This window comes from Podarcis gaigeae (assembly GCF_964106915.1).
Source record: "Podarcis gaigeae genome assembly, chromosome: 6".
NCBI lineage: Eukaryota > Metazoa > Chordata > Lepidosauria > Squamata > Lacertidae > Podarcis > Podarcis gaigeae.
The window spans coordinates 369,799-394,287 of NC_139682.1; the positions used below are offsets into that span (position 1 = coordinate 369,799).

Below are 24,489 nucleotides of genomic sequence, written 5' to 3' on the forward strand. Positions count from 1 at the left end.
CTTCTTGTCCCAGTGGCCAAACAGATGCCCATTGTAGGAACTCTGCAAACAGCCCCAGAGCAACTCTCTTCTCCTGTGGATTCCAGAGACTGGCATTCAGAAACCTGGCTGCCTCCGACTGTGGAGGCAGAGCGGTGCCATCCTGGCTAGGAGCCGTCCAGAGGCCCCCCCCCCCGCCATGAAAGCTTCCTGCCTGTTGGGGGGGGGGTGAAACAACAACAAGAAACCTATGTTTACGTGAAACACACTCGATAAACACACAAGATTTCAACGGAGGTATCATAAAGTTCAACAAGTAAAGCAGAAGACCCAGTGGATCAGTTCATTCTCTAGTCAGTTCATGCACCGCTACTATGCTATAAGATCCACTATCCTGTAACATCACATATGAGCCTGGACTACTGAAGAAGCCTAGGCTGCGCATGCACAGCACCCATACAGACAGCGCTCAAGTGGCACCCATAGGGATGGCACACTCGCTACACTCATGCATGGTTTGGGTGCGCTGCAGGGCCCACGGTGAGTGCCACCCGCAATTTTGTCACCCCTCCTCAGGGTGACACCCGGGGCGGACCGCACCCCCGCACCCCCTTCCTACCCCCCCTGGGGTTGACATCAGGGTCCCAAGAGTTCCGTTGCCCCATGTGCCAGCCTCCCACCCCTCCCTTGCATCCTCCTCACAGCTCCCTTTCCCACCTGGTGCCCAGGTACGCCATCGACCGCAGCACCGACCTGGAGCAGATCTTTGACATTGACCCGCTGACCGGCGCCATCGTGACCAGCAAGGTGCTGGACCGGGAGACAGCCGGCTGGCACAACATCACCATCTTGGCCATGGAAGCAGGTGAGTCCCGGGGGGGGCAGGTGGGCAGGATGGAGTCAGCCCAGAGGGGGCCAAGAAGAAGGAGAAGAGCCCTGAGGCGGGAGGAGGGCAAAGGGGCGCGTCTGGACCTGAAGCAGCCCTCCCCGGTGCCAACGGGAAGCAGGAAGGGGCAAGCCAGCAGGAATATTAATCTGAGCTGGGATGGGCAGGCGGGCAGTGCTTCTGCCTCCGCTGCCACGCCTGGCGTGTGGGGCCTCCTGGGGGGCTGAATCCCCCCGCCTCCCTGGCCTGTCTCTGGGGCTGGTGCCTCAGGCCCCCTCTTGATTCCCCTGGAGGAAGGCAAAGCCAAAACCTCACGGCTGCAGCAGCAAAGAGGGAGGGGGCAGGAATGTCAGGGAGGGGGCAAAGGAGGAGCAACACCCTCAAGCCCTTTTGGGGGCTTCCAGGAGGATTATGAGCGTCCCACCTTTCGCTTTTGAAGGAGATCAAGTAACTTTCTGATGGTGAGAGATGTTGGCAGTGAGACGGACTCTGGGAGGCGGCGAATTCTCCTCCACTGGAGGTTTCTAAGCAGAGTTCAGGTGGCCCCCTGTGATTCCTGCCTTGCAGGGGGTTGGACTAGATGGCCCTGAGGGTTCCCTTCCAACTTCTAAAGCCATCCAACTGGATGGCCATCGCAGCCTCCTGTGTGAAGAAGTTCAGCTAAAAGAGGGCAAAGGCTGCTTTCCTCTTGTCCATGAGACCCTGCACAGTGCACCAGGGGTGGGGCAGGCTGGATGTCCTCTGGCTTCCCTTCCTTCTGATTCTCTGAGCCTGTGCTGCTGCTGCCTGGCTGTCCCAGCCCACTTCCCCCCTCGGCTGCTGCCTCCTCTCCAAATCACCCTCCTCTTTCTGCAGCACCCAAAATTCCCCCATTGCTGCACCTGGGCAGGGGGGTCCCCTGGGCTCTGCTTATGGGGTGCCCACTCTGGGCTCCCCTCCCCACACTCCCCTCCCTCTCTCTCCCACCCACTTCACACGTAGCCTCCCCCCCCCAATTTCTCTGCAAACCAGCCTGGTCCTTGGCAGGCAGGCAGGCAGGCGTGAAAGATGGTATTTTTGGGAGCCCTGCAGGAGGCGGCTGGAGCTGGGGAGGAGGCCGAGGTTCAGCACCAAGCAGATGGTGGGGGAGAGTGAGCAGCTCGGCTCCAGCCCCCCAAACCCACCCCACCAGCGGGTGCTGCTTTTGGCGGGGGTCCTGTGAGGACCTTGGCTCTTGCGCTCCTGCTTACTACCCCCTCCTCCCTGGTCCTCCTCGCCTGTCTCTATTGGGGGGGGGGCTGCTCTGTTCCATCTCTGCCGCTCTCCCCAAAGAGGAAGCCCAACAGCTTGAATGCTGCTTCCCCCAACTTCAAACAAGGCTGGCAGGAAACAAAGGCAGGCAGCCGCCGCCTTTGATGCCTCCCTCGGCTGGGTCTCCGGGGTCTGGGCAAGCGGATTTCGGGAAGGGCCCTGAGACAGATTCCTTTCCTCCTCCTCCTCCTCCTCGCCCCCCCCTTCCCTCTCCTGGCAGAGCCGGCTGGCTGGCTCTGCTCTGCCAAAGGAAATCTCTTGGGGGGAGGAGGAAGGAGTTAGCCGAATAAATAGGAATAAATATGCGTGGCAAGTGCAGGTAGGAAGCGGCACCTGTCTGGAGGGGGAGAGGGAATGCTAATGAGGAGGAGGATGGCAGAGGGGCTGCAGAAGAAGATGCAAGAGCGTTTCCTGCAATGCAGGGGTGGGACTAGATGGCCTTTGGGGACCCTTCCAGCTTGACGGTGCTGGGAGTCGAGTGTCCAAGGGAGCTGCCACTTCTGGGAAGGCCCCTTGGAGAGGCTGGGCATGAGGCGTTCCCAACTGCCCTGGAATCTTTGGGTAAAGGACGGCGTATAAACTGAATTATTCTTCGGAAGAAGAATGCAGCATTTGCAGCTGGGTGACTTGAGAAGACTATCCGACAAGGGACAGAGGAGACCACTCAGGGCTTCTTGGAGTCCCCAGGGGGCAGAGGAATCCTGGGCCTGCTGCTGCCAGCCCCTCTCCCTCGCCATTTCTGCCCCTTTTCCGGAGAGCAGCGGCTGCTGCAACTCAAGGCCTCTTCCTGGCCTGCCCGCCTCCTCTGCCTCGGTAAAGATCTCTCCCTTCATCGGAAATGTCCGTCCTTGCGGTCTGGGCCAGAGTTAGGCCCTTGCATGTTTGGGGGTCTTGCAATTACAGTGGTACCTTCCGTTCCGGAGCCCCGTTCGCATCCTGAAGTGAACGCAACCTGCGTCCGCACATCTGCACATGCGCGGGTTGCGATTTGCCCCTTCCGCGCATGCGTGTGACGTCATTTTGAGCGTCTGCGCATGCACAATCAGCAAAACCCGGAAGTAACGTGCTCCGTTACATCCGGGTCGCCACGAAGCACAACCCAAAAAGGCTTAACCTGAAGGGACCCGAGGTGTGACTACCTTCCAGAGTAGAAATGTTTCCAGAATTCCCGGTCTCTGCCGCGCCCCTAATGGACTGTGTTCTTCACAGCCAGCCCCATGGCGGGGATGCAGGGTTCAGAACTGTTCAGTAGGTCCAGTTGCAGGGGCTTCTTCCCCCACAGGCCACAGTGCAGAAGGGCTCTGCTGCCCCCCCCCGGCTCCCATTGCGTGGCTGGGGGGGGGGGGATCCCTCTCTCTGCCCGCAAATACAAGGCGACAGGAATCAGAAGGGCCGTCTCTCCCCGCAACAGCTCCCATTTCCAGACCAGTCAGCAGCCCCCAGCGGGCGAAGGGGCCTGTCAGGGCGCATTAGTGCCAGCGCTGGGCGGGCGCCTTCCCCGCCGACTCCCCTCTCCTCCGTCAGGAAGTTCTGACTCATCCATTTTAACTGTCCAGACGCTCCTGCCAGGGACATTATCCGGAGCGCTTTGTAATCATGAAATATTAATGGCGGATATTGAATTTAAAGCGCCATTTATGTCGGGATCCTTTGCTGGAAAGGGCAGTTGTAAAGGGGCAGCCTTCAAAGTGGGGGGGGGGCAGGGAGAGAGGGAGAAAGAGAGAGGGAAGGAGAGAGAGAGAGAGAGAGAGAGAGAGAGAGAGAGAGAGAGAGAGAGAGGTGGGGGGAGAGTCAGCATCTCACACCCGGGGACCCAACTGCTTTGTGGGCCTCTTGCAAAGGGCTTTTGCCCTAAGCAGGAACATGACCCCTCCCTCCCTCTTGGTGCTTCAAGGGGGGGGGGGAGAAGGATGACAATGAATGATGCATATCTTTCCGTAACTGCCCAGGAGCCTCATTCCAGCCCCTGCCCATCACTGCTGGTGGGGGACTTGCTGCTCTTTGGGTCTCAACCCCACTTTGGCGCAATTCAGACACGCAGAATCGTAGGGTTGGGAGGCACCCCAAGGTCATCCAGTCCAACCCCCGCAATGCAGGTTCCGAAGCTAAAGAACCCCCGTCATAGATGCGCGCACTTTCTGCACCCGCACGCACCCACCGCTTCTTGGTGGGGCTGAACGCCCCAGGGTGCCTCTTGACCCCTCTCCCAGGGACCTGCTTCCTCCCATTTCACAGCCCTGGGAGGCCCCTGCCTCTCCGGTGTCCAGAGACCCCTCCAAATGGGGCCAGGAGCTCCTCTCCCTTCCGGGTTTCCAGGCTGAACCTCTGCATGTGGGGAGGGTCATGGCCGGCTGGTCAGCGGCTGCCCCATCTCTGGCGCTGGCTTGGCTCTTGATGGTCCCGAGTCACAATGGCCTCACTCTGGCTCCCCAGTCCAATGCTTCTGAATCCCAGTGGCTGGAAACTGCAGGATGTGAAAGGGCTGCACTGGCATAACCTTCAAGTGTCCCGGTTTTCCGGGGACAGTCCCGGAATTACAGAAGCTGTCCTGGTTTCTGATTTGATCCATAGCTGTCAACGTTTCCCTTTTTAAAAGGGAAATTCCCTTATTCCGAATAGGATTCCTTGCAAGAAAAGGGAAAAGTTGACAGCTATGATTTGATCCCAGAATGTCCCGGTTTCCTCCCCTCCAGTCTCTGAGAACAATCAAAGTGGAGTGTGTGTGTCGGTGCAAAAACAGAGTCCGGTTTATACTGAAAATGAAATCCCTGCACCAAATGAAGGAGACAGTGAAGCTGGCGTAAAAAGCCCCTCCTAGAATTTCAAAGGAAAAGGTCACCAATCTGCTTTAAATTCTTTAATTGCAATGCTTCAGCAGCCAGCCGTCCTCAGAAACACCTGGAGTTTTTGTTCCTTTCTTGTGAGTGGCGCCTGACTGTCTACTCGGAAGTAAGTCCCACTGTAGTCAATGGAGCTTACTCCCAGGTAACTGGGTAAAGACTGGGCAGCCTTTTGCTGCCATCCGAAGCAGTTCCATAGGATTTACTGCATGGTATGTTCCTGATCATTCTCACAGATTCCATCATTATTATTATTATTACTGTATTATTATTATTATTATTATTATTATTACTACCACTACTACTACTACTACTACTGTTCCCCCACCTTTTTCCCTAACTCAAGGCATCTTGCAGCTTTTTTCTTTCTTTCATTCCATTTATCGTTTCCCTCGACCTCCAGGTATAATACGGTATATAAATTCAATAAATGAATAAATAATAATATTTTTTCTCATAATAACAACAACCCTGTGAGGTAGGTGAGGCAGAGAGGTTGCCCTTGGCTCAAGGCGGCAGGTGTAGGTGGGTCAAGATCCAGCAAGGGAGAAGCTTCCTGGTGCAGAGCAGGAGGCCCCTCTTTTCATTGGAGAATGGCGGGCATGTGGCTCCTGTGCCGTCATTCTGCTTGCTGGCCTCCCCTGATGGGCACCCGGTTGGCCGCCGTGAGAGCAGGATGCCTGGCCTGATCCAGCGCGCTTTGCCTTCTGCTCTGGCTTGGTGCTCTTTGGGCAGCCGAGAGCATTTCCTCGGGGATGCGCAGGGCCGGGCGCGGCATGAAAGGGGCCTGTTGAGCCCGAGAGCCTCTTGGAGTGTTTGTGCAGATAAATCTTCATCTCCCGCACAAGCTGTTTACCTTCCTTGGGCTAATATTAGGGATTCTCTCCCTGTTTTCTCCGGCGCTCATGTAAAATGATGGGCCCTTGACTGCTGTGTCCACTGCTGGTAATTGAGATGATAAATCTTCCTGCCGGAGAACGGCCGTAATTGCAGACGGAGCTGGACCGCTCCTTAATTACCCTCCTGCCGCTGAGCTGGGGCAGCGCAAGAGATGGGGAGGGGGCCAGAGGGAGGGGAGCCCCTCTTTCCGAGGGAGACTCCTCCCCAGCAAAGACTCACCTGCGCCAAGGGAGAGGCGGGGGCCAGGATCCAGGTGCACCAAGGCCGGTCCAGCTGGTCGCTTTGGTGGCAGGGCGGATGGGGTTAGAAGGATCATGGAATCGGGGGGAGGGACCCCAGGGGTCATCTAGTCCAACCCCCGGCCATGAAGGGACTCGGCTAAGGAATCGCTGGCAGGTGGTTGTCTGACCTCCACTTAAAAACCTCAGTCGGATGATAGAATAATGGGGCTGGAAGGGACCCCCTGGGCTCACTGTGACCTTTGGAAGACATCTGAGGGAAGCCCTGCATAGGGACGTTTTTGAGGGTTGGTGTTTTGTGGTGTTACATATTTTGCTGGGAGCCGCCCAGAATGGCCGGGGCCACCCAGTCAGATGGACAGCGTAGAAATAATAAAAAAGTTGTTGTTGTTGTTCATGTGGGAGGTTCCTTTTAAACCAACCGGGCTTTCTCCTTAATCCTCAACTTTGGTCATCTGTTTGACTTTGATTCATACACTGATTCTTCTTCTTCTTCGGCGATCCCTCGTGGCCGAGTAAGATGGTCTTCCATGAACACATTGAGTCCTTAAGTGACTGGGGAGGCCACTTCTGGATCCACACGTCCTTCCACAGTGGGGACATTGGTTTCCGGGTGGGAGTTGACCCCAGTGAGGGTTTGCCAAGTGTGTCTTCCTCTCAGCACGTTTCTCCCTTGCGTCCTGAGTTCGAGTGTCTTCAAAGCCCATGACTCCTTTGGGAAAGGCTGTTCTCCAACTGGAGCGCTGGCAGGCCAGTGTTTCCCAGTCGTTGATGTTTATACTACCTTTTTAAAGATTTGCCTTGAGAGAGTCTTTAAACCTCTTTTGTTGACCACCAGCATTACGCTTTCCATTTTTAAGTTCGGAATAGAGTAGTTGCTTTGGCAGACGATCATCAGGCATCCGCCCAACACGACCAGTCCAACAAAGTTGATGTTGAAAAATCATTGCTTCCACACGGGTGATCTTTGCTTTTATGCTCCTTATAGAGAGTGGGTGGCTGTGGGTCAGGGATGCTCCCGCTGCGACCCCAGAGGAGCCGGGCTGGGGGGTCCCACCAACTGTGCAATTCTGTGATCTTGCTGGGAGTGGGGTGGGATTCTGTGCCGGAATGCATCCCCCATGGATCGCCTCTCCTTGGCAGAGAGTGGCTGCCTTGCCAGCTTCCCCTCGCTGCCCCATTGGGTGTGGGGAGTCCCTCCCTCTCTCCCTCTGCTTCCTTCCCCCCTGTCATGGGCTGCAGAGGGACTTCCTGGCTTCCTGGCCCATCCTCTCCTGCCGGTGCCCCTCCTCATGGGCAGCTGACATGGTCGGATCCTTCTGGATGAGGCCGGCAGGTGCCCCCGCAGGAGCCTGCAGCCCCCCCAGGCTGGGAGTCCCATCCTGCTTCTCCGTGCCCCCCAGCCCCCCTCCTCACCTGCCTCCCCCCCCAACGGCGCTTTCAGATTAATGGCATTCCGACTCCTGGAGGAAATGTGGTGAAAAAACCGGCATGTTTAATTTTAATTTAGGAAAGCATTTAGGTAGCGGAGCCTCGTTTCCTCGCTGCTGTCAATCACGTTTTCTCAAGGCTGACATCAATTAGTTTAAAAATATTGAATGTAATTTTGCCTGACACAACATATTGCAGCCACTGCAAAATATAATTTATTTTAGAAGAAGAAATAATTAAACTAATTTGCATGTCAGTCAGCCGGGTTGGGATGCTGGGGGGGGGAGGGGCCGGTGGAGATGATGGATCCTCCGGGGAGGGGGAGGGGAGCCGCCTTGCCCCCTCCCTCCTTGCGACCCCCCCCCCGGGCCAACTGTGGAGCCCCTTTGGCCTCGGAGTCCCAGCCCTGCGCCTCCCAGCAGCCTCTTGCCACAGGTGCCAGGGGAGGGGCTGGCAGGGGTTGGGGGGCAGCAGGACAGGAGCCGGCAGAGGAGAGGCAGCGGGAAGATGCCCCCCCCCAGGAGGGGCTAGGATGGCTTTGCTCCAAGACGTTCAGGAGAAGGGGAGCAAGAGAGGCTGTTAGAGGAGGAACTGGGGGCTGGAGGGCTCAAGCTAGGAGGCATGGCACCCCCCTCCTTTTTATTTTACTCTTATTTTTTATTTGCATTTTTTAAATAGAGAGACAGAAAAGACAAAGAATACATCCCACGTCCCCTTCCCTCCACCCTCTGGCTGCACAACTTTCATATTCCTCTCGACTAAATACCTGCTGACTCCCCTCCCACCCTATTCCTGGTTTCTTTATTTTTCTATTAAATCACATGTTCCAAATTCTTCATCTTCAAAGTTCTTTGCCTCTTAAATTCTGTTATAAACCACCAGAATGCCTATATCACGCAAATCCAATTGAAAACACACGTAAACGTAATAGGCCGTATAGTAACAATAACAAAGTTATTTACTAGGACTACAGAAAAATACAAAAGAGATGAAGAAATTAGTAAAGAATGTACTATGGCACTGACTATATAGGACTTGTAGCTTGTACATACTGGACTTGGTGGTCAACCGAAAAGCTACATTTTTATTATATTATGTCACGATGTCGATTTTGACATTATGGGAAGTGGTATCTAATTTTTGAGAAATAGTTCTAGTAAATAAGTTTGCAATTGTTACTATATGGCCTATTATGTTAAATTCTGTTAACTTCTGTTCTGCTGGAGTTACTCCAGATCTGCTAGGTTATTTCCTTGTTAATACTGGTTCTTAAAATATTCAAGAATCCTTTTCCTCCCCTCTTCCTCTAACCCCTGCAAGGACCCTGCCAGGGAGGCTGAGAGGCAGGGACTGGCCCTCAAGGCCCCACCCAGGGAACGGCAGGGCCAAGGGGGGGGATTTGAACTCTGGTCTCCTGGGTTCTAGTCCTCCTCACAAGATGGAGCACACTTGTTTCCTGCTGCTCTGGAGGGTAGAACTCGAACCCATGGCTTCAAGAAAGGAGATTCCGACTAAACATACAGAAGAACTTTCTGGCAGTAAGAGCCATTCTTCCCTGGGATGGAAAGAGGTTTTTAAGAAGAGGTTGGGTGGGCATCTGTCTTGGATGCTTGAGCTGAAATGGCTCTGTTTCAGGGGGTTGGACTAGATGACCCTTGGGGTCCCTTCCAATTCTACAATTCTGTGATTCTATCCAAGGAGACGGGTCACTGGGGGATGCAGGATGAGGGGGAAGTTGCTGGGCCCCTTGTGGGCTTCCCATGGGGGGGTCTGCTTGGCCATTGGGGGACTGGATGGGTCTTTGAGCTAATCCACGGGGAAATGTGGGGATTAAGCCGCCAGTTGGGGCCTCCATTCGTCTACAAGAGAAGTTCAGCTCTTTTCCATTCTCGGTGACACTTGCTTCCCCTGAGCTAAAAAGGTAACGGATCCCTGGATGGTTGAGTCCAGTCTTTTTCTTTTAAATAAATTTTTATCAAATTTTATTATTTAATATTCAATACATTTATCATATAAAAAATAAAAATAAAACACAACCCCCCCCCCCGTGACTTCCCTCAACTTTCCCTTCTGGTTCTTTTAACTATTTGCTACTTCTGCTTCATTTTTGTCTTATTTTTCATCTTTAAATTTACTGCTCTTATTTTCTCATCATTTTTGTACATCATTTTCTTCAAATTACATCTTGCATTTAATTAATTTCCATATTGTTATTTCTTAACCTTTCCTCTTGTTTTCTTAGTTGCAAGTGTTTACTCAAACCCTGCTAATGAGTCCATTTCTTTACAATATTTCTGTAAATACAGCATGAACAGTTCCCATTCTTTTTTAAAGTCTCTATTGTCCTTGTCTCTGAGTCTTCCTGTAAGTTTAGCCATTTCTGCAGAATCAATCAGTTTTGCTTGCCACTCTTCTTTCGCTGGTATCTTGTCGTCTTTCCATTTTGGGGCTAGTAAAACCCTAGCCGCTGCTGTCGCATACATGAATAACAACTTCTGCCCTTTCGGTAATTCCTGGCCTATAATACCTAACAAGAAAGCTTCTGATTTTTCAACCAAGGTTATTTTAAACATCTTTTTCAATTCGTTATATATCATTTCTCAATAATTTTGGGAAAGGATGGCTGAATCCCGTCAAAGGAGACGATGGGGTCCGGTGTCTCTACTTGCACTGGCCTGCTTTCGAACTGCTAGGTTGGCAGGATCCGGGACAGTGCAAGGGGAGCTCACTACCGTGGAGCAAATTTGAACCGCTGCCCTTCCGATTGGCAAGCCCAAGAGGCTCAGTGGTTTCGACCCCCGTGCCACCCGGGTCCCAAGCTTCCCCTGAACCCCATTGGCGCTTCTGCCCCCAGCTGGCAGAGATCCTTCCTTGCAACCCGCTTGGGCACCTGGGAACTTGGCCGCCTCCCTCTGGCAGGCAAATGTGTGTTTTTGAGGGCTGTGGGAAGAAAAGGGAGGCGGCTTGTTTGGCTGGTTGAGTTGCTTAATTTGTAACCCTCGTTTTGTCTCCTGAGCCCCAAGATGAGCAACACGTAAAACCCATTAAGAACATGATGCATTAGTAGGGCAGCCAGGAAATTGCCCCCTGACTCCCGCAGCCCAGACCAGCTCCAGCTCCAAAAGCTGAGGCTGCTGAGGAGACTCTTGCGCCGCTGTCTTCTTATGGGTTTTTTTTTTGGGGGGGGGTTTGCTGTTACTGCTATTAATTTTTTGCATTTTTATTTTTATTGTTATTTTACTGCATCTTTATTTTTAGATCTTACGGCCATTGTTCAATTTGGTTGTTTGACGCGTTTTATTGATGGTTTGTGACAACTTTTGCTGTGTATGTAATTATGAACCTGTGTTCATCTTGTGAGCCGCCTTGAGCATGGTTTGAACTGTGGGACGGTAATGCACAGTTAAGGTGAAGGTCACTGAGAGGCTCTCCTTGGGTCTGACTTGGAGCTACAAGGCAAGTGGGGGGGGGGCTGAAAGACCGAGACCCAGAAGCAGAGACCCATGGCAGAGATCTGAGTCAGGGCAGGAGGAGAGGCTCTCGCCGGCATCTCTGGGGCCTCCCCCCTCCCGTTCTGAACCCCGTTTAGTTCCACATCTGGCAGGACCCCCCAGTCCCAGCGTGTCAGACACGGAGAGTCCTCCCCTCCCTTTGGTAACTTCACAGATAAGAATTAATGAGCAGTTGATATATTTATAGTCCTTTTATTACGGCATCATGTTGCAAGCACAAATACACAGCTCTCCGCACGGAGGGCGGTTGGCCACTCGAATCTTCCTTCCGCTCTCGAGAGGCGTCTCAACTAGCTGCCCCCTCCCTTCCGGCTCCCTTGTCGTTATCTCGTAACTGGGTAACTCCTCCCTAAGCTTTACAGCTTCTGTTTCTCTCTCTCTGCTTCTGAACATGCTGTGGGCAAGGGGGGGGGGGTGAACTCTTCCGCCTCCAGCTCTCCATCGGAGAGAAGCTGGTCTGCCATAGAATGCCCCCCCCCCCCAGTCCTTGTCTTCAGACCATTCCCTGGCACAACGCAGGCTTGGAAATGCTAAGGGCACCAAAAGCCAGAGCCTGCGTCCTGGGCTGCCCTTTGGGTCTCTGCTTCCCTCCAGCCATTAATAAACCAGCAGCCTGCGTAGTCCAGGCAGGGCCTGTTTGCAGGATCAGACCCGGGGCTCCTGAAGTCCTGCATGCTGCCCACCATGCGGGACAAGAGCGCATGGCCGCATCTCTCCCTGCTTGTCCTCTGCAGCAACTGGCCCTGAGAGGCACGAGAGCAGAGCAGAAACAGGGTCCCGTCTTCCTCTCTAAATTGGTCCAGTTGGTGGCCATCCCTCTGTCTTGTGGCAAGGAGTTCCAGAGTTTAATGGCAGTATGTGAAGAAGTTCTCTATCTTGTCCATCCCGATGCTTCATCTGATGGCCGCATGGACTTCCGGCGTGATGAGAGCAGGAGGCAACTTTCCCCTGCCAGCCTTGCATAATTTCACACACCTCTGGTTCTGCCACCTTCTACCAGAGTTTCCACACAAGGGATTTGCTCCCTCCCCGGGATGATCTGGGTGGCCCTTTTCTTGGTACACATTATCCTTGATCAGCTGGTTATTGACCAAAATAAATAAATACAATATCCTTTTGGAGGCAAGGCAGCCAGAACTGCACAGTCCTCCAAACATGGTTGCCTCAGAGATTGGTAAAAGGGCATTACGATGGGGGGGGGGGGGAGTTTAATCTTCCTTCCCTAACGCTCCCCTTCAGGCAGGGATGGCGGCTCAGGAGTCCCTGGCGGGCGGCCAGGCAATCTCTCTCCCAGAGCCACCAGCCCAGGAGAAGCCACCCGCTTTCTTGGATGATTTTCTGAGATTTCTTGTGAGCTACGCTTACTTCTGTTGGCTTAAATTTGTGCTGCTTCATACGTGTTTTCCCTGAGCTGCCTTGTAAGAAAAGGCTTCTTAAAGAAATCTGAGCAGTGGCCAAGAGGAGGGAGGGAGGGAGGGAGGGAGGGAGGGAGGGAGGGAGGGGGCAATGGGCAGCCCCTGCCCCTCCTTCCCAGATCCAGCAGCCCCTCTCCTGTGCCAACCTGCCCATTTCCTCTGCCCAGATCCGGCCCCTGCCCAGCCCATCCTTGCAGCTCCGTCTCTCCCACTCCTTTCGGTGGAGCAGGGCAGGTGCCAGGCGCTTGATGGATGGCGCTGGCCCCTCCGCCGGGACCCTCCCCTCTAATCAGCAAAGTGGCAGCCGTGGCAGAGCGAGCCGGAAGAGGGGGGTCTTTGAAGGCCGGCTCTGGCTGGCGTGATGCCCCTTTGCCCCCGTCCCCCAGGCCTTTGGGCAATGGCGGTTCCTTGCAAACGTATCAGCAAAGAGGCAGATGTTGGAGGCCAGGAAGGCAGAGCCAGGCTAGCTGGCCAGCCTGCGGGTGGCATTGCCAAGGAGTCGGGGATTGGCAGAGCCCCCCCCCTCCGGCTAGGCTGCTGCTGGGGCTGCACTTCCTGCTCACGGCTGCATTCCAGAATGCGGCCGCTCTTCCTGGTGCAAAGGGCTCCCAGAAATGGCTGCTGGTGGATCAGGCTCAGCACACCCTGCCCCTCCCAGCAGCCAACCGGGTGCCCCGTGGGCAGGATGGGGTGCAAGGCCAGCCCCTTCCCCAGCGACTGGCCTTCATGGCATGCTCAGAGGCTGACTAAAGCTGCTTTTAGCCTCAATTTCCTGGATTTATGGTGATATGAGAGTGGGGCAGGGAAGTCAGTGGGCAAGGCTTCCTCACCCCTGTGGTGCCCGCATGCCCTCTCCCATGGGTTCTCTTAGCAAAGTGCCCTGAGGTGGAGGTGATGGTCTCTCTTGGGCATTGGCCGAGCTGAGCAGGGAGAGATGCCCCTCCTTGCCCGCCTCTCTCCAGCAGACACACTCTGCCACGGAGGAGGGAGACTGGCACAGTGCCCGTCAGCTGGGCTTGCTGCCAGCCCAGGCCAGAGTGATGCTTCTTGGCAAAGGGCACCAGCTCTGGGAGTCAGAGGTGGGGTGTGTGTCTGTTCCTGGCGGCAGGGGCATCGTCCGCATTGCTCCCACCCTACAAGCAGGGTCGGACACCCTCTCCAGGCTCACAGCTGGTGGACAAGGCAGCCGTGGGAGGGCTGAGGAGGGGGTGTCTTTGCACCAGGTGGGGCTGGCAGGGGCATACCTGGAGGTGGGCAAGGAGCTTGGGGCTGGCCTGCATTTCTTCAGGGCTGTTGGCCAGAGGGATGGGGCTGAAGGCAGGGGCTTCCTGTGGTTTGGGGCTACTCCATTTGCCGTGGGTCAGGCTCTGCTCCTTCCCCACGGCCTCAGTCCTCTGTCCTCCCAGGCGGCTGCATCAGAGGGACTTTGGCTATGGAGGGGCCTGGTTCCACCTTTGGCTGGGTGATGCTCTTGAGGTGCCAACAGCCCCTCTCTGAGCTCCCTGGTGTGTGGTAAAACCACGGAATTGTAGAGGTGACGGGGGGGGTGGCAGAGACCACCCCGGGGGGGTATTATCCTGCCAGAAAAGTGGACAGTCTAGATTCTGCCTTAAGTGGGCAGGAATTATGCAGCCCCCGAGGTCACTTTGATGTCCATCAGATTCAACTGTAGAGGACACAAACTGGTACAGTGGTACCTTGGTTTTTTAACATAATCCGTTCCAGAAGTCCATTTGAGTTCCGAAACATTCGAAAACCCAAAACTGAAAGCGGAAGCCTCAAAAGGGAAGTCGCGTTTCCTGTTCAATTTCTGAGGCAAGTTTGAAATCCGAGGCATTGACTTCTGGGTATTTGGCATTCGAGTTCCGAAACATTCGACTGCGGAGGCATTCGAAAACCGAGGTACCACAGTGTAGGCTTCTTCATGCCTCTGTTGAGTAGATCAGGAAGGAAAAGCCAGGAAGTTTCCATCTGGAAGCCACTTGGCTCCTAAAACTCACCCTGCAATTCTATTTTTTTAAAAATAATATTTATTAAAGTTTTAAAGGTTACAAAAAGAAAAACAAGAAAACACCAAATTAAACAAAAAACAAAAAACAAGACAACATATCACAATAAGGAAAAAGAGAGGGGGGAAAAAGAAAAAGAGAAAAAAACCCCAGAAAAATAAAAACAATTAAAAAAAACACAACGAACCTTCCCATAACTTATCTTTCATTTGCTTGTTTCCTTGACCTCCTCACACCTCCCTTTTTTGTATTCTAGTTTGGTTAGCTTTTTCAGCAAATCCTTTCCATCTTTCCCAGTTTTTGTCCTATAATTTATCTTAATATAATGTAACTTTACTTTCCCTCCTTTCACCAATTAACAGTCTATTTTTTCTTAATCCTTTATAACATTTCTGCTAAAACCACATAACTTCATTCCATCATCCTTCTAACATTCCTTAATTTTACAGTGTTTCTGTAGATAGTCTTTAAATTTCTTCCAGTCTTCTTCTACCGACTCTTCTCCCTGGTCTCGGATTCTGCCAGTCATTTCCGCCAATTCCATGTAGTCCATCACTTTCATCTGCCATTCTTCCCGGGTGGGTAAATCTTGTGTCTTCCAATACTTCGCGATGAGTATTCTTGCTGCTGTTGTTGCATACATGAAGAAAGTTCTGTCCTTCTTTGGCACCAATTGGCCGACTATGCCCAGGAGAAAGGCCTCTGGTTTCTTCAGGAAGGTATATTTAAATACCTTTTTCATTTCATTATAGATCATCTCCCAGAAAGCCTTAATCCTTGGGCATGTCCACCAAAGGTGAAAGAATGTACCGTCAGTCTCTTTGCATTTCCAACATTTATTATCGGGCAAATGATAAATTTTTGCGAGCTTGACTGGTGTCATGTACCACTCACCCTGCAATTCTAGGCTTGCCTATGGGAAATTGTCCCGGGGGGTCATTGAGATTTATATAGTCTTAATGATTGGTTCTTTCTTGTTTTTAGTGATTCTTGTTTTTACCTGCAAGCTGCCTTGAGTCCCATCAGGCAGAGTATTAATAAAGATATAATGATGATGATGGTGTTGGAAGGGACTCCCAGGGGTCATCTAGTCCAACCCCCTGCAATGCAGGAATGTCAGCTAAAGCATCCTTGACAGATTGCCGTCCAACCTCTGCTTCTAAACCTCCAGGGAAGGCGAGTCTGCCACCTTCCGAGGGAGTCTGTTCCCCTTGGCCTCAGAAAGGTCTTCCTGAGGTGCAGTGGAATCTCCTCCATTAGTTCTGGAGCAGGAGACAGCCAGCTGGTCCCTCTTCCGAGAGATGCCCCCCCCCCGACCTTGGGAGGCGGCTCTCAGTCCCCTCTGCCCTTTTCTGTCTTCCAGACAATCATGCTCAGGTGTCCAGGAAGACCCTTCGCATCCGCATCCTGGACGTGAACGACAATCCTCCAGAACTCGCCACGCCTTACGAGGCGGCCGTCTGCGAGGACGCCAAGCCTGGGCAGGTGAGGAGCAGGAGGGGGGCAGCTGGGGGGGCAGCCAGGAGAGGGGCTCTGAGCCCACAAGGCAGCCCTGGACTTGGCAGGGAGACCTCAGGCGTGGGCTTGCTTTTGCTTAGGGAGGGACTGGGGGTGTCTTACGTGGCGTATGGTACCCCTAACCACTGGCTGTGGGGAACTGTGGTCCAGCAGGATCGGGGGGGGGCTGGTGCATTGCATTTGGGGTGGGGGCTTTTCTCTCCTTCCTTTCCCACATCCCAGCTCCCCAAGCTGTTGGGGTGGCTCAGCGGCTGTCAATCAGGGGGTGAAGCCATCACCCCTGCTGGGGAGGGGGGGAGGCTACCCTTCCTGTCTTGCCATGGCGGGGGGGGGCACTTTTGGGAGCTGCAGTCTCTGCCTGCCCCTGAGAGGCACCTGTAGCCCCACCTGCCCCAGACCCCACCCCTTGGGTGCAGCTTGAGGGGGAGGGGTTCTTTTAGAATACGTATATTTTACTGAGATTATTACAACAAATTAAAGGAAGTTTTTTAAAGAAAAGAAAAGGGAGAAGTAGAATACATAAGAGCAATATATGTAATTAGAGTTGCAAAGCTGAAATATAAACTTAGTATAGGTTGATTCAGGATGGTTTTGACAAATACATTTGAAACAGCATTAAAGACGTCCGTGGATAATCATTATCTAGAAGAATGGGCTGTAAGGGTTTTCATATCCATTGATCAAAGGGGGGGCATATCTGTGTCTTTCCAACGTATCAGGATCAATCTATTTGGGGGGGGGGTCACGGAGAATCCATTGGCGCTGAGCAACTGCCCAGCGCCCCGTGTTGGGCATGTCTTTTGAGCTGCTCCTCTGAGCGATGCCCTCCTTCCCTGCAGCTGATCCAGACCATCAGCGTCGTGGACCGGGATGAGCCCCAGAGCGGACACCGCTTCTACTTCACCCTGGCCCCCGAGGCCTCCTCCAGCCACCACTTCTCCCTGCTGGATATCGAGGGTAAGCCGTGGAGCCAGAGAGCACGGAGGGACCCTCCCAGGTCATCTAGTCCAGCCCCCCCACCTTGCCCCCCCTGGTAGCCCTTCCACCTGCTCTCCCACACCCGAGGCCGGCAGCCCTGCCCCAGGGCCCCTCCCCACTCATACACGCATGCCAGCTCCTGCCCCATCCTTGGCGAGCGCCCCCCCCGTGCCCCCCTCTGCCCTGTCCACCTCCCCTCTGCTCTCTCCTGGGTGCGGTATAAATATCGGCGGTGACAAACGGCCGCCAACGGCCCATCTGTTTCTTTGTACAAATTTGTAGCCAGTTTTGAGATGTGATTTATAAATATTGCTGCTGGAGCCAAGACAAGACACTGATGGATGCCAGCCCAGATGGAGACACAAAGCGCTCACTTAAATCTCCTCCTTTTACATCCTCGGCGGCGGCAGGAAGAGACCTCGGGCGCAAAGCTCCGCACAGCCCTCCCTGCCTGGCCTCGAGATTGCTCTCTGGGGTCAGGCTGGTAGAAGGGGGTGGGTGGGGAAAAGGAGGGCGTCCTGGCTCCTGAGAGGGGCAAGGAAGCTGCTCTTCTCCTGCCATGCCCACAAGCATTCCTGCCTTGCAGGGGGTTGGGTTGGATGACCTTTGGGGGTCCCTGCCAGCTCTGCGATTCTGTGAATCTAAGCTCCACTGGGACACATCTGGGTTTGGACCAAAACGCCCACCAAAGTGGGGCAGGGGGACAACTGCTCTCCTTCTGGGCTTGTGAGCTTCCAGGGGCCTCCGTCCCCCTCCGTGGCCGCAGGGGCTGCATTTCTTTAGCCCAGAGAGTTCTGTGCGCCCCATCAGCAAAAGCAAGAAAACAGGAACAGGCACAACTGTAAGAGGCAGCAGATTTATTTCTTAAGATTTATATGCCGCTCAATTGTGGAGAAAATGATAAAACCCAGAAAGAATGTACAGCAATCGTTTAAAAGAGACAAAAAGTTAGAAATACCAAAACGATATAAAATTTGCATCAACATTCTCAGCATCTGGGGTGCCCCCCCCCCCAAGAGTTCCTCATGTTTCCAGCTGGGCTTCTGGGATCTGGGCAGGCAGAAATCTGACCAAGGAAGCTTTTTCCAGCCCCGCAACCCCTGATGAATTTCTGCCTGTTGTGCAGGCAGCTCGCAGGGTCGCATCGTCCCCCCCCCACAGCCTGCAAGGGTGGCCCAGCTGCTGCTCTCTCCCCCTCCCTAGAGGCAGACTGTGGGTCCGTTGGGTCCCCCATGTCTGGGGCTTGGACCCTCCAATCTCCCCCCCCCGCCAATGCCTTTGGGCCTTTCCCTGGGGAGCTTGAATGGCAGCTAACATCCCATGGGGTGTTCTGTGGGGGACACACACCCTGCCAGCTTGTTGGGCGGGACTCGAACCCATGGCTGCAAGTTGCAAGAAAGGAGATTCTGACACAACAACAGGAAGAAATTTCTGCTAGCAAGAGCCGTTTATGGGATGGAAGGAGACGGACTCTCCTTCCTTGGAGGTTTTTAAGAAGAGGCTTGGATGCCGGAGCTGAGATCCCTGTGTTTCAGGGGGATAGACTAGATGGCTCTTGGGGGTCCCTTCCAACTCTAGCATTCTGTGGTTCTATGAGCATCCCATTTCCCCCCTCCCAACGGAGGCAGGTAGTGCAGGTGGGGGAGATGGGGGCCCCCAGAAGTCCCTCTCTAGACATCCCTCAAAACACACAAGGCAGGACATGAGGCAGGACAGATTGGGGTGGGGGCACATCCCAGAAGGGCAGCCCCCACCCTCCCACTTTTGCAATGGGAGAAGAAGGTTTGTTTCCTGCCGGGCTGCTTTTTGCTCTGGAAGATCCTCTCTGTGTGTGTGTGTGTGTGTGTGTGTGTGTGTGTTTCTTGGCTGGCTGGTGGCTAATTGGGAGCGACACCGGACGGCTCCTGACTGCAGGCAAAAGGAGCAGATGCAGGAACTCTCTAAAGATCTCGTTAGAAGCAAGGTTTTTTGGGGGGGGCAGGAGGAGCTGGCAGCTTCCTGGGGACCCTGACAGCGAAGAGAGGAAGGCGGGAGAGGATCTGCAGAGTCTGTGCCTGCAAGGAGGGTGGGGGGGGGGGAGAACTGACTCTGGCTGGGCTGGCCCCGAGGACGAATCCTGCTGCACCAGCTGCAAAGAGCACCTGACGGCCCTCGTGTGGGGGGGGGGCTGCCTAGGGAAGGGGCCGCCTGCCGCTCTCCGCCCATCCCATGACCCTCTGCCTCCTTGGATTAGTATCCGTAGAAAAAGGACAGTCACGGAACCGAGAAATTACACAAAACAAATGAAATACCGTGAAAATCCCTGAAACGAGAAGTAATTGACTAGAAATTTGAATTTTGGTCATTTAAGGTTTATGGTTTTTCAATTTCCTTCTGAGGAAACTGAAAAGTTCATTGAAACGAGGTTTGTAGTTGGCATCCCATTAAGGCTTTGTACAATTCTAGTTTTTTTTAATTTCTTCCTTAAACTTTTTGATTTTTATTATTTAGTTTATTTCTATAAGATCATTTTTCTTGTCGGTTCATTCTTGTTTCAGGGATTTTCACGGTATTTCATTTGTTTTGTGTCATTCCTTGGATTAGAATGGCAGAACTGTAGGGCTGGGAGGGAGCCCCAAGGGCCATCCAGTCTGACCCCCTGCGATGCACGATGATGCCCCTTCTGGGGTGACCCCTCCCTCTGCCTCCCCACAGACAACACGGCCGCCGTGCACACGCAGCGCCTGGGCTTCAACCGGCAGGAGCAGGACCTCTTCTTGCTGCCCATCCTGGTGGTGGACAGCGGCCCCCCCACCCTCAGCAGCACCGGGACCCTCACCATCCGCATCTGCGGCTGTGACAGCGCCGGCGCCATCCAGTCCTGCAACACCACCGCCTACGTGGTCTCCGCCTCGCTCAGCCCCGGAGCCCTCATTGCCCTGCTGGTCTGCGTCCTCATCCTCGTCGGTGAGTCTCTGCGCCCCACGGAGCCCCCTTCCTGCCCTCCGGGGGGGGAGGGCCCAGCCGCCAAGAACAGGCTTAGACGCACAACAGAGAAATAGAAAAGGAGGACACAAATACATAAGGAAAGGAAAGGAAACCGACGAAGCCCCTCCCACCAACACTTTAAAGGGCAGAGGCTGTTCATCAGCCAAAGGCCGAGTGAAAGAGAAACTTTTCTCCTGGCACCTAAAGATATGGAAGGAAGGTGCCACAGATGGGGAGCCACTGCAGAAAAGGTCCCATTCTCGTGTTGCCACCCTCCGCACCTTGAGGAGGAGGCACACGAAGGCGGGGCTCAGAGGAGGATCTCAGGGTCCGGGTAGGTTCATATGGGGTATTGGGCTCCAGTTAAGGCTTTATAGGTCAAGAGCAGCACTTACAATATCAGTAGTTAGTGTAGTGGGACCAGGATTGGTGTAATAGGCTCAAGCCGCCTTGCTCCAGTGAGCAACCTGGCTGCCGAATTCTGCACCAGCTGAAGCTTCCGAACTGTCTTCAGGGGCAGCTCTATGCAGAACACATTGCAGTAATCCATCCTTGAGGTTCCCAGAGCAGAGACAGCAGAAGTTAAGACTCTGCCTGTAGGGGCTCAGCTGGGACACCAGGCGGAGCTGACGGAAGGTCCTCTGGGCCACTGAGGCCACCTGAGCCTCAAGCGACAGTAGTGGATCCAGAAGGACCTGCTCCTTCAGAGGAAGGGGAACCCCATCAAGAGCAGGTGACCTCCCACCCGTCTGGTCTAGGGAATCCCCCACTAACGGGGCCTCCGTCTTATCTGGGTTGAGCTTCAGCTTGTTGGCTCTCATCCAGTCCACGACCGAGGCAAGACACTGGTCCAGCACTTTCACTGCCATGTCAAGGAGAAAGAGAGCTGAGTGTCATCAGCATACTGCTGACAACGTACTCCAAAACTCTGGATGACCCCACTCAGAGGTTTCACGTAGATATTAAACAGCAGGAGGGATACTGTAGACTTTGAGGAACCCCACATTGAAGGCTCCGTGGGGCCTGAGCCCTTCTCAAGCCCCCCTCTCTGGAAAGGGGCCAGAGGAGGTGGGTCTGCCTTTGGAAGGAGGTGCTTGGAAGGAGCTTGTCTTGTCTTGGGGGGTCCCCTGCGCTCTTCCCGCCTTGACCACCCCTCTCTCCCCCCCCCCCAGTGCTTGTCCTCCTGATCCTGACCCTGAAGCGGCACCAGAAGGGCCACCTCTCTTCTGAGGAGGTTGAGGACATGCGCGACAACGTCATCAAGTACAACGACGAGGGGGGTGGGGAGCAGGACACGGAGGCCTACGACATGTCTGCCCTGCGCAGCCTCTACGACTTTGCGGAGACCAAGGGGGGCGAGGGCCCCCCCGTCCTGCCCTCGGAGCTGCACTCGCTGCCGCAGTGGCGCCCGGCGCCCGACTTGGACTTCTCCGTCTTCAGGGACTACATCAGCAGGAAAGTGGGGCAGGCGGATGAGGACCCTTCTGTGCCCCCCTATGACTCCTTCCAGACCTACGCCTTTGAGGGGGCCGACTCCCCTCCCGCCTCCCTCAGCTCCATCGCCTCCCGCTCCACGGGCTCCGAGCAGGACTTCTCCTACCTGCGCAGCTGGGGGCCGCGCTTCCGGCAGCTGGCAGCCCTCTACGCCGGGCGCCGGGGAGGGGAGGAGGACGGCGGCCGTGGCGGCGCAGAGTCCTAGGCCCACCAAACCAAAAAGACACCCCACCCACAGCGGAGGAAAGAGAGCCAGGCTGGCAGTGGCTTCCGGGGGGGGGGCGCACCGTACGGGCACAGCCAGGTCCAGCCACACAGCAGAACCCCCCAGTGCCCTGGCCTGGCTGCAAGGGGAGGGCCTTGGGGTGAGGGGGCCAGGGAAGCCCCACTGCTTGCCCCCTCGCCTCCTCTTGCAGTGAAACTCTCCACGCCCCTGGAAGACTGCATCTCTGCCAGCCAGGACTTCTCCCCTGGCAAATTATCATTTAAATGGATCTGCGCAGGGGAGGGGGCGGCTGCCTGGGAGGGAGGGGGGCCTTTTGTTGTCGAAATTGATTTTGTCACTTGATTCCAAAGTTTGACAAGCTTTGATTTGCTAAGCGGAGTCTCTGCCAAGAGGAGCTGCTGCTCCTTCTCCGCTGGCTGGCTCTCCTTCCCGGGTCTCCCTCTCCAGGACTTTCCCCCGGGACCTTCCTCTCTGGCCTCATCCTCGGCGAAGGGGGGGCCTTTGGCTGTGGGTTCCAGGGAGGGGAGGGGGCACAGCGCTTTTCCAGTGGGGGGGCCATTTTGATTCCCTCCCTTGGCGGCGTTCCATATTGCATTTTGGATTAGAACCTTCCACCCCTCTTGGGGGCCAATCCTCAGGGTCTTCTAATTCTCCACAGCAGAGCGCTCCTCTCCCACACGCAGCCCCAGACACCCCCCCGGCAAAGACACCCCCACCTCGTCCTCCCCAGGTGCTTGCAGTGTGACACCCCTCCCCTCCAGCAGGTGCATCGCTGCTCCGCAGGGTCTCCCCCCACCAACCGTCCCCTTCTGGCTCCACCTGCCTGTTTCCCTCTTGCAAAAGTTGTGCGCCATTGGCAGACTCCTGGGACTCCCCCCACCTCTCCCTGCCATGGGGCTGAGGGAGGCAGCTCTCTTGGGGCAAATGGTTGCCCCACAGCCTCAATGCCAGTCCCACTTCTCCCTACAAAATGCCCGGCTTTTGGGGCGAGAGACCAGCAAGGGCCCATTGGGACTTGGGGCCAAGATGCAGGCCTGAAGGGTGTGTTGGGGGGCTGGGAGTGGGGCAGCCTTCATGACTCCCCTTTCCCCTGGCACCTGCTGCGTCCCCCAAGCTCCCTGTTCCTGGCCAGTCCCCCGTCCCCCCCGCCTGCCTGACGTTACGGCTCGGACCAAGCCGAGTCGCTGGTTCTCAGGATTCTTCCCAGTCCCCCTGGGCTGTTCCGGTAGTGGGAGGGGGGTGGGATGGGCCTCCCCAAGCCAGCCTGGACTTCACTGTGACTCCCCCTCTGGTTCTAGAGAGGCAACTGGGCAGATGGCAGCCTGCCCCCCATGGTCCTTGTCCAAAGGGCGGGGGCCGGATGCAGCCGGCTCTTTGCTCCCCTCCCTCTCCTCCTCAGGAACACCTCCCACTCGCTCCCCTCCCTGTTCCCTGGGGGCAGCCGGCCTCTCAGGCCACGGGCCAAACAGGGTATGTATCTGGCACTCCCCCCCCCCCACTGCCTGCCCTCCCACCCACCTGCCCAGAGCTGCTGTCCTGGTGACACCCCCCACTCCTGCCTCTTCCCACCTGTAAATAGGGGTGCGTCTCCCCTGCCCCCCCGAAGGATGCCCCCGCAGGAGGAGCTGGCAGGCCCATGGAGCACTGGGGGGGGGGGCAGCTGTGCTTTGAGTTCTGAGCCAGCCGAGTTGCTCACCTTTGGTATTTTCACACTTTGGTCTTTCTGGGACCCGGAAATAAATGATCTCCTTGTCGTCTTCCTGGAGTCCCTTGTGCTGCTTTCCTTTGGTAAGGGGGGGGGGGCAGGCACCCACCCTGGACATGACAGACAGACAAGGAGAGGGGCCCCCAGCACCTGCCTTGCTCCGTGGGGGTGAGGTGGGGAGGAAAACCTCCTGCTGCCCTTTGCAGCTGCTGGGCTTGGACTGGGGGGCAGCGAGCTCCCCAGAAGGGTCCTGGCCTGTGTCTCCCTCCTGCGGGGATTTTGTGTCATTGGAGGTTTTCAGACAGAAGTCGGACGGCCGTCTGCCAGGGATTCTTGAGCCGAGATTCCTGCATTGCAGGGGGTTGGACTAGATGACCCCGGGGACTCCCTCCATCTCTACAATTCTATGATTTTAGGAAAGCCTTTGTAGCTTAGTCAGGAGCCTGGCAGGGACCTGAGCCCCTTTCCGGTGCTGCACAGGGGTGACCCCACAGAAGTGGGTCTGGGCCGCTGGCTCCAGGCAGGTGTTCAGAATCCCCTTCCCGCAAAAGAGAAATGGCTCTCCCTCTCCTAATAGGGGTCTGGATCAGATCTTCCTGCAGCCCTCCCTGCCTCTTTGAATTGTCATGTGGCCCTCGGAGGTGTTGAATTCTTCACGACCCACATATTTTTGTAATGCGTTTAATTTATAATTCACAATTTGTAATTTGTAATTCATGACACTGTACTTTGCAATTCCTATTGAACTGAAGGGGCTGGGGGTCAGGCGAGACTTCTGGCTGGTCTGCGGAAGGAGGAGGAGGAGGAGGGACGTCTCAGCCAAGCGGAGTCTCTGGCGTCTCCTGCAAGAACCCTTTTAATCTGCCACTAATTTGAGGTCTGCGCTTGAGCCTCTGAGCCAGCCCCAAATCCAGCTCCTCTCCGTCCCCCCAATGGCTGCTTGCAGGGAAGGATCCTGGCAAGGCGTCCCAAGAGGACTGCTGCATTCCTTGGCAGTTTCTTGGGAGGGGAAAGTGGACTCAGATGGGCAGAGATGCTGGAAGGAGGCCAGGAGGGAGAGGATGAGAGCCCCATGTGGGGGGTGCCCTCTTCCACTGTGT

The 24,489-nt window shown here is 55.0% G+C and overlaps 1 protein-coding gene across 7 annotated transcripts in view; it reads left to right on the forward strand.

Annotated features, from left to right (window-relative positions):
• CDH22 (cadherin 22) overlaps positions 1-23,441 on the forward strand; it is an 88,594-nt gene extending 65,153 nt beyond the window's left edge. For all 7 annotated transcript variants that reach the window (XM_083744224.1, XM_083744221.1, XM_083744223.1 and 4 more), the window contains 5 exons: positions 708-844; positions 15,865-15,986; positions 16,859-16,976; positions 19,692-19,943; positions 21,137-23,441. In XM_083744224.1, the coding sequence (XP_083600350.1) occupies positions 708-844; positions 15,865-15,986; positions 16,859-16,976; positions 19,692-19,943; positions 21,137-21,663 (1,156 nt within the window). In that variant the 3' untranslated portion in view covers positions 21,664-23,441. The remainder of the gene's footprint in view (positions 1-707; positions 845-15,864; positions 15,987-16,858; positions 16,977-19,691; positions 19,944-21,136) is intronic.
• Positions 23,442-24,489: the final 1,048 nt, after the last annotated feature.